The sequence below is a fragment of the Myotis davidii genome, unplaced genomic scaffold (genome assembly GCF_000327345.1).
Source record: "Myotis davidii unplaced genomic scaffold, ASM32734v1 scaffold346, whole genome shotgun sequence".
Lineage (NCBI taxonomy): Eukaryota > Metazoa > Chordata > Mammalia > Chiroptera > Vespertilionidae > Myotis > Myotis davidii.
The window spans coordinates 292,037-304,749 of NW_006297386.1; the positions used below are offsets into that span (position 1 = coordinate 292,037).

General features: G+C 37.8%; 1 protein-coding gene across 5 annotated transcripts in view; it reads left to right on the top strand.

The window, feature by feature from the left end:
• Positions 1-12,713, top strand: part of ABCC9 (ATP binding cassette subfamily C member 9) — a 117,514-nt gene that overhangs the window by 86,792 nt on the left and 18,009 nt on the right. For all 5 annotated transcript variants that reach the window (XM_006773141.2, XM_015570077.1, XM_015570079.1 and 2 more), the window contains 2 exons: positions 1,254-1,346; positions 5,970-6,072. In XM_006773141.2, the coding sequence (XP_006773204.1) occupies positions 1,254-1,346; positions 5,970-6,072 (196 nt within the window). The remainder of the gene's footprint in view (positions 1-1,253; positions 1,347-5,969; positions 6,073-12,713) is intronic.

A 12,713-nucleotide genomic window follows, 5' to 3' on the forward strand; every position in this document is an offset into this window, starting at 1 on the left:
GTCGGCCATTTAACCAATCAAAGCATAATATGCTAATGATATGCTAAGGTCACTCAGTTTTTCTCTATGACATGCACTGACCACCAGGGGTGGACAGTTGACTGGTCAACCAGTCGCTATGACATGCACTGACCACCAAGGGGCAGACGCTCTGATCAGTAAGCTTGCTGCTGGGGTCTGGCTAATTGGGACTGACACCCTCTCGCAATCCAGGACCCCTCGGGGGATGTTGGAGAGCTGGTTCTAGTCCCATCCCACAGGCTAGACCGAGGGACCCCCACTGGTGCATGAATTGGTGCACAAGGCCTCTAGAGTGTGTGTGTGTGTGTGTGTGTGTGTGTGTACATACATACATACATACATATACTGAGTGGCCAGATTATTATGACCAGCCAGATTATTATGACTACCCCATCAGTACTTCATTGACATTTCCAAAAATACTGAATATTGAAAACTTCCTAAGCAAATACTCTCAAGGTTTTATTATTGTTATTATTTGCATAACTAATTCATTTCATTGTACTGATGGGGTGGTCATAATAATCTGGCCACTCAGTATATAGACTAGTAGATTGACTTATAGGGCTCCCCTATTTTAAACCTAACCAGCATCACACTAATTTAGAACTTTAAAAACATCTCTTATATAGACTACCTAACTCACTCATTGTCTCTCATCCTTTACTTGTCTCCCAACTTCTGTTGCTTAAGTACAGCTCTGATTGCTTTATTTCTAGTCATCAGAGATTTTTCCAGCCTACCCAGGCTTCCATATTTTTATACAGCCTTTTCCCACTACAATACCCCCAAAGGATTCTGGGCACCAGCCAGATTGAACTTGCCAGGTTCTTTAGTCTTCTGTGCTTGCTCTTTTCTTCTCTTGTCTGTTTGGTTAAAAACCCTCCTTATGCTTGAGGTTTGGCCTAAATTCAACCTTCTAAAACAAATTACCCATCTCCTATGTATAGATGAATTGCTCATTCCTCTGTGTTCCCGTAGGAGTTTACTTTAGCCGTTATATAAAGCTGATATTTTTGTACAACACATTACATTTAGCTTGGACCCATATTCATTATATACCCATCTTTCTCTTCCTCTTTAGACTGTAAGCTCCTGAAATTTTTATTAATTGGGTGCTGGAGGAAAATAGTTACAATGACAGATAAGAACTTTAATTTAGGATGAACATGGTATGGCGGTCTTTGATCCTGAAGACATGTGAAGTTTATTTTTGCACTTCTCTGTTCTAGGGACCTCCAGGAACTTGATGATAGCACCCAGCTTCCTCTGCTTTGCCACTTCTCAGAAACAGCTGAGGGACTCACCACCATTCGGGCATTTAGGTGGGTGTTTTCATTTTGTTAATTGATTTTAAGTCTCACAGATAAAAAAAAAGACCGCATCGTCACAAATATTTATCTACAAATAACTAATGCTTGCTACCATTTTTTGGATATCCACTGTGTGCATGATGCCTGTCTTAAACTAGAAGAAAATGAAGCAATAAATGATCAGAGTTAGTTTAAGCACCTGAAATTTAACAAGAATAAAGAAAGAATAAAGCACCACATTGGAGAGATACTGGCTGTGTGATTTAGACCAGGCTAGTTTCTTAGGATCATTAAACTAACTGATATAACGCATGTAAAGCATTAACCAGTGGTTAGCAAAGAAGCACCCAACAAAAATGTTAAAATAAGTGTATTAGTTAGAAATAATAAAAGAAATATAAAATCAAAGTTATTTAGGACTTAGTTTATTTTTAGAAATATATTTTTATTAATTTTAGAGAGCAGAAGGGAGAGAGAAAGATAGGAATATTGATGATTAGAGAGAATCACCGATCGGCTGGGCTTAATCAGTTTCTTTTAATGTTGGTAAACAGAGTAATAATCCAAGCTTTTGATCAAAAGTATTTACTTAACACTCAAAAAAAACTTGTCCCTGTTTTTCCTGTTTAAGTAAGTCGTAAAAGAGGGTGGTGGCATCATTTAATCTAGAAAATTGACATCTAAAAGTATTATATCTTTCTGCGACCTTAAATGAAAATGTGTGTTGATTTAAATCAGAGATTTTTCCAACCTAAGAAATACATATATATTGCTCCAAAAGTAGAATATAAACATACTATCATCCACAACATGTACCACAGAATTTCCATATATGGTAAATAGGTTTCATCATTAAGCATTCATATTTTTGCAGTTGTTTTTCAGTATATTTTTCCCATCAGAGTGTACAATGACTTTTACTGGAGATGGCAAAACTATTTATTGATGTTGAATGTCTATATTAAGGCAAAATGTATATACTAGTAGTAGCCAGCATTGACCAATGGTGCTCATAAGTACACCATATTAAGATTACATTTTTCACCTAATAAGTCCTTTTGAGTTCATTTATTTTTGAGTATTGAATACATGCAAGGTACCGCTCTTACTGTGGAGATATAAAGACTACAGACATAGCCTTTCATTTCCACCACAGATAAATATCACAAAGAAAATGGGTCGGATCACATGGTAGGCGGGGGCAAGCAGTGACTGGATTCAGGCAAGATGCTAGGTGGATCAGCAAGAAGTTGATGAGTTCAACATATAACAGCCTCTATTTTCTCCCTGAAGAACAAGGTGGGGTTATTGTCTGAGAGTGATGAGAACTAGAATCAGGTAAAGCATCTTAAACGTTCAGCATGAAAGAAAAACTTGACCAAGAGGCAAGGCTTAGATTTTTCATATACCTTCTTCACTAGATACGCAAGCAGAATTTAGCATGACTATTCCTAATTCTACATGAGGAAAGTCCCAGGTAGCTGTTAGAAGAACAAAACATAGTACCTGTTAACCTTCAAGGCTGAAGTCATGACTGGCAAAAACAAAGGACAACCTAACTTTTGTGTAAAAGTACCTGCATCCTGTTCGTCCAGATTCGGAACGTGCAGTGTTCATTTTAAAAGTAAATATGGAATACCACAGATATCAGCACTCTTAAACCAAAGGGGGTTTTAAAATGTGGGGATGGTCCTGTTAGCATGAACACATTTGTAGGATCTTGGTGTTTGGTACTTGTGGCGAAGAGTCAAACACATTCTTTTCCATCCATTTCTTCCTTTTTTTCAAGCTCCCCAGAGTCCCCAGAGCCTTCAGCTCCTTTGGAAAGTTAGCCTTTACTGATTAGACTGCTTTGCCTCCCCTGCGTTCAGAGTTCGTGGTGTACTCACATGCGGCAGTCAACTCCCTCAAGAAGTTTCACCACGAACGTATCACAGTTAAATTAGACTGAGATTTCAGTGACCTTTCCTATGATTTTTTGTCTGACAGAATAAAGGTCTAAGAATGTTCAGAAGATGAGCTGGATGTGGATGAAAAGATACAGACTGAGTGTGTCAAAGTTTCCATTAGGAAAACAGAGGGTTTCTTGCCAAATAGAAACACACAGAAAGAATGTTCACTGCATTTCCACCCCTCCCCTCTCACTGCTGCTTCAGACGGTTGCCAAGTCCATTTACAAACTCTTTAAGAGTGTATCTGAAACAATGTCCCTGCACTGAAGGAAGAGAAGAGCCCCAGACAAAACACTGTCAGAATGAAGTGTTTGATGTTCATCGCAAATGTAGTCCACTGGCGTTGGTCCAACTGGTCCCACTTCTAATCTCTCTGTCACCACAGTGCTCTACGGAGAGCACCCTGCCTCGAGCCCCTGAGCATTTTGAGAGCTTTTTTATTTCTTTGCTTTTGACCTTGTTGTCCCCTCTACTTCCAATGCTTTTTCCTCCCTTGTTCACCTGAAAAATTCAGCTCATCCCTTAAAACCTCACTCAAACCATCCTTGCAGTCCTCCGTGAAACCTCTCCCACCCGCCACCCCATTCCCTGGTGCCCCGATCCTCTGGACAGTGTGAAGCATCGTCTTCTTTTATGTTCATGTAGCATTTGGTGCGTAGGACCCTTATCACTAGCTTCTGCATTGCACCGTCCTTACTTGTGAATGCCTTACTTACCTCCTCCACAAACAGTGGTTTCCCTAAGGGCCGAAGTCATGTCTTGTTCATATGTATATTCTAATCAGTTGGTGCTTGCTAAATGTTTCTGAATAAATGGGTGAAAATCTGCCTACCATTGCAAGTATAGAAAGAATGGCCTTTCTGTGGGTAGATCTCTTTACAGTTCATATTCACTATCTCAGTAAATTCTATGATCCTATGAACCAGCCTATCTTTTACCTATTCACTCTACTCATCTCTAAATGGGTCATCACCAGGGTAGGTGTGTTCCTAGTACAGCTGGGTCCTGTCCCAGTGTATTGCTGTTCAGCACAGGTCCTCTGTGCCTGGCATTTGGGTCAAGGCTACATAACTTAAAGTGAGGTAATTATTTGGCTCTGATTGCAGAATCCTTTGATTATTTTAGATCAGATGTTACTGTCTGACTCAATTATCTGATTTATCTGGTTTGGCATATTGGAGTGATCAGGTCAGTTGGAGAGATATCAAGTATCTGCTTTATATTGGCCTGTATGGATGGTTTCACAGGCCAAGTGAACACCCCACCCAGACTTCTTCATTCTTTGACAGAGTGATGGTTTATTATAAAGTTTTACAAATTGATCTGAACGTTTGTGGGGGACTTGATGCAGGCAGTCTTTTATCAATCAGAAATCACTGCCGGGCTGTCAGATAAAATTTGGCCATTCCTTGCAAACACAATGTGTAGACAGGAGATCTATGTAAGATCAGCCATGGACCCAGAGAGTGAATAAACCACATTTTGCTTTGGCATTTTCTCCAACTTTCAAATCAGTTATTTTGATTATATTATCCAGCTTTCCGTTGTTTCTGTTATTCAGGGGAAATAATTTAAAAATGAAAAGAGACTATTTTTGTGATTTAGAAAAGATTTCTTACCATGTAGCCTGAGCTGCTGTGAGAGTAGCTCATATGTTCAAATGGATAAGATTTTTATTTTCCTTAATAACACAAGTTATACAGAATTTGGTCTGATTATGCTGTTCACCAAGAATGACCTTAATTTGGTCAGGGATTAATATCTAAATTGTATGTGTCATAGAACCCTATAAGCACCACAGGGTAAGGGTTCCTTCCACACAATGACCATCCTTACAAATAGTTTAGAACTTTGAGGCATAAGATATCTTATTTAAATCATATAATTCTTCTAAGAACATCATCCATCTCCAAAGATCCTATTTCTTTTTCATGTCATTCCACTTTCATTTTTTGGTTCCCAGAAACACCAGGCAAAAAGAGAAATTAAGATATATATATATATATACACATATATGCTACCAGTGCATAGATTTCCATCTTGTCTGGTTCTCATCCAGCACCTCCCACCCAATTTTAACTGTGCCATTTGGAAAAGTAAAACAGCCCAGCTGGTGTGGCTTAGTGGTTGAGCATCAACCAGGAGGCCAGGGCACAGGGTCAGGGCACATGCCTAGATTGTGGGCTTGATCTCCAGTAGGGGACTTGCAGGAGGAAGCTGATCAATGATAGAAATATCTCTCTCTCCCTCTCCTTCTCTGAAATAAATTATATATTTAAGTGAAATAAATGCAATAAAAATAGGTAGAGTATTTTGCGTTTTTGTACAACTTATTCTAATTTGTGTAACACCCTTGCAACATTGGTTATACCTTGGCTACAATAATGATGTGGAAATTTATGAAATGATTATTAATAGCACTTTGTCATCAGAAAGATTCCTTTTCATAGCAAAGGTCTGAGAAATGAAGGAAACACTGGACCACACCATCTCTACTGAGAATACCCCAGAGCAGTAGCAGCTGGCCTTGATTTTGAAGTAGGAGTCATTCACTAGTCATTTCATCCCATTGGTTTGTCACTCTGTTGAGTAAATAGTGTAGTAGTAAGTGTGACTGGTTTTTCTGTTTTTTATTATTTCTCCTGATGTGTGGCTACCATTATAATATTTTTGTTTTCTGCAGGCATGAAACCAGATTTAAGCAACGTATGCTGGAACTGACGGACACAAACAACATTGCCTACTTATTTCTCTCAGCTGCCAACAGATGGCTAGAGGTCAGAACGGTACGTTCATTTCATGATTTCGAAATGGAAACCAAACAGAGAAGAGGCCTGATGCAAAGAGGGAGACAGTTGTAAAAATTAGTCTGCCACTTGAGATTCAGCACTAACTTCACATTTTCTGGATTTTAAAAATAACTCAGGTTTGTTTATGTTGCAAAGGAAATGTGTCATAATTTTTTAGCTAATGGCAAGACAAATAGCCCCAAAAGCAAAAACTCATTCTGTGTTCATTAGTCTCTAGATTACATAAGTTAATGGAGTGGCAAATGTTTGTATAACTACAATTTTTTTCCAAAAGAGCACATTTGACAAGTGACCAAATGTACTCATTTCCTTCATTCAGCTTGACAGGCCTGGAAGAGATGGCGACTTTTTATGTTTTAAGTCTGTGGAGAATCATGTTAGCACAAAATGTAAAAAACTGCAGTTAATCCTCTCTTGCCTCCTTGTGTTGTATGAAGTTGGAGAACAGGCACAAGCACTGGCATGTACAGACTTGACCTGGCAAGTTAATCCACTTATTTGAGTCCCCGTTCCTCATCTATAAAATAGGAATAAGTTCTTCAAGGGGATATTAGGATTATTTCAATAAAACCCATAGTTCAGTGACTAGCAAATGCAGTCAACAAAAGTCTTTTAGATGAATAGATGGATGGATGAATAAATGAACAGAAACAGTACCTGCTCTGGTGAGTGATTCAGAGGCCAACCAGCTGGAGTATGGAGTAGGAAATAGAAGAGACACAAGTTTTAGAAGGGAAAAGAGGATCAAATGGGGGGAAAAGGGAACATATGTAATACTTTCAACAATAGAGATTGAATTAAGAAATAAAGGGGGGAAATGACAAAAAAAAGAAGGGAAGAGAATGTACATTTGACTAGAAATAAAGGGGGAAAATGACAAAAAAAGAAGGGAAGAGAATGTACATTTGACTCTTGAACAACACGCACTTGAACTGCATGGATCCACTATGTGCAAATTTTTAAAAAATAAGTGCTATAAGTGTGTTTTCTCTTCTGTATGATTTTCTTAGTTGCATTTTCTTTTCTTTAACTTACTTTATTATAAGAGTATAGTATATAATGCATATACAAAATATGTGTTACTTGACTATGTTATCAGCAAGGCTTCCCCCAGTCAACAGTAGGCTATTAGTAAAGTTTTGGGGCAGTCAAAAGTTATATGCAGTTTTTCCACGGTGTGGAGAGTTGGTGCCCCTAAGCCCTGTGATGTTCAAGGGTCAGCCTTAGTTTGCAGACTAGTCTGTGTATCTGCAGTACAGATGAGCTACTTTAGTGGTAATGATGAGTTGTCTGTAGTCTTTTAAAAATAATAATCATATATTAGTTTGTAAAAAGAAAAAGGAGGTTTATCTGTGCTATCGTAAGAATCTCACTGCGGGCCGAAACCGGTTTGGCTCAGTGGATAGAGCGTCGGCCTGTGGACTGAAGGGTCCCGGGTTCGATTCCGGTTAGGGGCATGTGCCTGGGTTGCGGGCACATCCCTAGTGGTGGGTGTGCAGGAGGCAGCTGATCGATGTTTCTCTCTCATCGATGTTTCTGGCTCTCTGTCTCTCTCCCTTTCTCTCTGTGAAAAATCAATAAAATATATTTAAAAAAAAAAAGAATCTCACTTCGGCTGATTAAGCATCCCTATCATATGCACGCTTTCTTTCAAAACTCAACAGGCCAGAGAGGGCAGACGGTAAAGGGAATTTGATAAGGTTGAAATGAAGGAACCCAAGTTAAAATCTGAGTTGTTGATGGATGGGTATAGATTGATATGGAATCTAGGACCTCTCCTATTTCCCTACCCACTACCACCATAAGATGTAGCTGTCATGATTTCTTACTAACTTACAGAAATTCTTTGCCAGTATATTAGTTATTATATAGAAACTATTCAGAACATAACACAATTATATTTCACATTTTTTAGATAGAAGAATTAGTTGGTGATAAGAAATTCCTTCCAGGTAGCTGTGGGGGCTGGGCAAAATGTCTTCATCAAGACACATAATGTGTTGGTTAGAATTTATAACAAAACCAAAACATTATTTCTTGATCTGGGCCAGATCCTAAATCTTTATTTAAAACCTCTGTATTTGTTTACTTAAATCTGTTTTCTCTTAAGGAACATAACTCATATCTGAATAACAGAATTAACGATGAAATAGCTTAATGAAAGAAGACCCCAAATTCATAAGGAAAAATGTTAATAGTTACCTTTGTATGTGGTTTTCCTAAACTTGAAGATCAAATATTTTTTTTAGGGGACAAGTATGTTTGCTTTGGACTTGGGGTGAGGGTCTGATTTGACTGCTGTTTCTGCTCTTTAGCACTTCCTACTGTCAGGTTAATGGACAAGTGTTTAACAAGAATCTTCAAGCAAACCATATGTTCGGCTCTCATAGCCAGAATACAAGATATTAGAGCCTTTAGACTGCCAAGAAAGGGAAGTCAGGAGAAAATAGGAGGGAACAGCAGCCAGATTCCGAATGAGTTAGTTTAGTTTGAATCACAACCCACTATTTTAAACCCCACAGGAAAAGGCAGTCAGACCTACCTGAATATAAAGGAATTCTAGCCCTACTTGTAGAAACCTGAAGAAAATTCTGATAGTTCAATAGGAAGTGCACAATCTGCCGTTTATTCTATTACCTTATGATACCTTTGTTCTTGTGTCTTTGTTTTCTGTGTATTACAATATTTTCAAGATTTGCTGTCTAGTCTCATTACCAGAACTCTCCTTTACACCAATACCAAAAAAAATTGCTTCTATTTCTGATGAGTAAAGGTAAATTTTGGCAAGAAAGTTGTTGATTTATTGCAAAGTTTCAGGCATATCAGCTGACAGAAGTCCCAAGTCCCTTGTGTGTCATTTGTCTTCTTTATCAATTGTATTTATGTGTCAATAAGTTTGTGTGGGTATGTGTGTGTGCGTGCCGCACACCTCCAGACAATTCCAGGTTTACAACTTAAAACCTGCCAGGTTCACTCTTTTCCTGTGCTTCTGAGTACATGGAGAGTTTTCATTAGAACTAGAATAGCTGGAATATTAGAATATTGAAATGTTTACTTGAATATAAACGCTACAATCCAAGAACATGTGCCACAGTAGGAGGACTGAATAAATTAAGTGGATGACTCCTATTAGGAAATAACATGTCTCCCAATTGTTCACATATAAGTAACCTCATGACTACTGTGCTCCTATGGACATGTCCATATAATTGGAGGCACCATTTCAGTTTGAAATAAATGAATCACGTGTCAAAAATATTGATTTTGGGGTACAGGACCTTAGAGACCAAGGCGTGAACTGCCCTCTGAACCCCACAGCTGTGCACATGCTGCCTTGTTGTCAAGAATAAGTAATGAAAACTTTTATTTGGCCCAATGAGTCTGCATTGCTCTTATCCACAGAATTAATACCAACCCTTTTGCCATATTACTCAGTAAATTAACAAAAATGTCTGCTTATAGCAAAGATTCTGGGAGTTTCCAGAGCAGAAGCACAACTAAAATGATATGAAGAGGGTTGAGACATTGGGCATGAATGAGAAGAGGCAAGCAGGCTTTCCAGACACAGATGTGGGGCTTGCACTAACTCTAATTCATGCACCCATCACCTTGATGAAGAAAACTTGTTAAGCTTCTGTGGCTAATTTTCTCGTTGGCTTCCCTTCACTCCCAATTCTAACTTTCCGAAGCGATGCCACTTGAATTCGACGGACAGAACATCTCAAGGAGAAGGAAGGGGGGAAAGCAGAGGAAAAACACCTTTTGTTGAATTTGGGACAACCCCTGAGCCCCATACAATTTTTTTATTGCAATCTAACTTATTTATTCATCTTTTAACACATGGCTTTCACTTCTTTCCTGGTCTTCTTAAGTAAGAGTTAAGATGATCACACGTTACTCCCTTTCTCTGAGTAACTAGTTTTCCCTATTGAAGATTTATTCCTTTTGAATTGGAAAAAGAAAAGAAAAGGTCAAAACACACTCAAATCAATAACGGACAAGAGTCAGAAAGAATAAAATAATTTGGCGGGAGAGAAAGTAGCTAGACTGTGACCACCCAGGTTGCTTTGGCAACAGAAGGGAGTGTTTTTCCTCTGGGTGCCAAGGGAAGTGGGCCGCAGTTGTGTGGAGTGTGTCACTACGTCCTAACCTTTGAATGCCGCTTACGTTCTTTGGTTCAGCACAGCGTTTTCTCTTCATCCCTCTGCACTAAACAGTTCCAGTTCTTTGGCATCGGTGTTTCCATTTGCAAAAATTGTGTAACTCTATCTAAAGGCTGTCTTTCCAAGGCTTTGTCTTGCTGTGTGGCGTTAGGATAAAAGAAAATTCATATCAGGAAGCCAAAAAAAAACTCTTCAGAATCAACAGGCTAAAGTGAAAATAGTCTTCAGAGTGAGCTTGCACAAGAATATATTTTGTGAAATAGCACAGAACCTCTTCATGTTTTCCTAACTCCATGATACACAGGTGTGCCCTTATCTTGTAATTGGGAGACCCTGATATATTCTCCCACTCAATGGTATCATAGACTTCCACATGAAGGAAAGCTATTATGTGGCTATTAATTATTTACAAGTCTGTTTTATAGAAAATTAAAATTTTTACTATAATCTATATGTAGGTAGATGTCATGGAATGACTAGAAATCTGACAAGAGGCCTCCCTTTTTTAAAAATGTGTTTTTATTGATTTCAAAGAGAAGAAGGGAAAGGGAACGAGATAGAAACATCAATGATGAGAGAGAATCTTTGACTGGCTACCTCCTGCACGTCCCCCACTGGGGATTGAGCCTGTACCCCAGGCATGCCGAGCACGGGACCTCCTCTCCTGATTCATAGGTCAATGCTCATCCACTGAGCCATGCCAGTTGGGCAAGAGGCCTCACTTTTGACATGGGAATCAGTCTTCCCTTCTGGAGGAGTGTCAAATTCACAAACTCAATGGAAGTTGTGATTTATCACTACACAGATAAAATGTTCTGTCGTTTGGCCCTCATTGACAGTAGGTAATTCACATAGGTAGTAACTCCTATTTCCTAAATTGAATTTTTCATTCCATTGTACTGTTTTGACCACAGGTGTGTTTTTCGTTGAATTGATTGGTTAGGGTGAGTAAGGCCTTAGCAGTAGAATAAATGCTGCTAGTGATCCCTAAGTGTTTGCTCTCCTATATGTGAGTTATTCAAACCATCTGCTTACCTTTTTTCAATTTATTGCCTTTAAGCCATTTTACTGTTGACATATTTTCAAAGAGAGAAAAGGAGGTATAATGATAGGGTCACTTGGTAATTCATTAAACTTGGTAAGTTTAATGGTAAAGAAGTGGAAAATAGAAAGCTAACATAAGTTCTTGCATTGTCTATCAATTTCACACTTTTATACTCCTGTGCTATTTGAAGAGAGGTGATCGAAATTTAGTGATTTTGCTCTGAAATTTTTGGGTGAATACTGTATACAAAAAACCTTCCTTTTTTATGCTGATCAAGGTAAAATTCTTATCAAGTGCCTATAAAAATCTCCATAAATGAAAATGTTTGGGCAGTGATAATAATCTAGAAATGGGCAGGAAAGTATCTAATCGGTATAACTAAAATACAACACGAATAGCACGTTCTAAAAAAAAAAGGTAAGGAATATTTTTTGATAAATAAAATAATTTTGTTATAGACACTAAGCTGCAGACTTATTAGCTTTTAATCTCTCATATCTTGGTCTTTCCTCTGAAAAAAACTGCTATAAATGCATGTATTTCAAAAAGCTATGCCTATTGTTAAAGTGTCAAAAACATCTCTACACATTATCTTTATAAGTACATTTGGGCATATTTTATTTACTGGACTAATAATTAGAACAATAATGTCTGATTATCATATTGAAACCTTTACAAGTAGTTTTGAAAACCTTAACCATGTGGAAGAGGCCAGACAGTATCCATTGGCTAATCTATTGATCAGCCTTTTCCCTTTTCTTCCTTCATCTATTTTCACTTCTCTTGCTGAATCTATTGCCAGGATAAGGTTACCTACCTGTTTTCAGAAATACCATTCTAATTCAGTGGAAAATAGTTAAAATTATTATCTAATTGAATCTGTGATTTAGTTCTATATAATGGAAAAATCCAGGATATAAACATTCCATAGCAAACTAAATTTAGCAGGGATAGAGAAAGAGATTGAGTGCATAATGTTTTTCATTTCCTTTATATTTATATTAGGCCTGGAGTCAATAATTATTTTGTTGTTTAGTATCTCAAACGTGGCCTTGTTCTATTTTAGTCCTATTCATATCCTATTCTTTATAACAAGGAACACAGAGTTTCATGAATTTTTCCTCCACAATTGAAAGAGTAAAAAATTAAGGATAATTTTGAACTAAATGATGTAGTTCATGGCTTAAAGTAAAAGTGCTTTTCACTTTAAGAAATCAAAAAACCCCTAAAACTTATGCTTAGCAAAGCATTTTAGGAGACAATCGTATTACAGTTCAAAATGGGGGATTGAAATATCATAACACTTTGTATTGAACTTCCCACCATATTAATGTTTTTACATGTTCAACTATTAAGGTCTGGAAAAGGGATTGGTGAATTAAATAATTTACATAAGAGTCTTTAAAAAT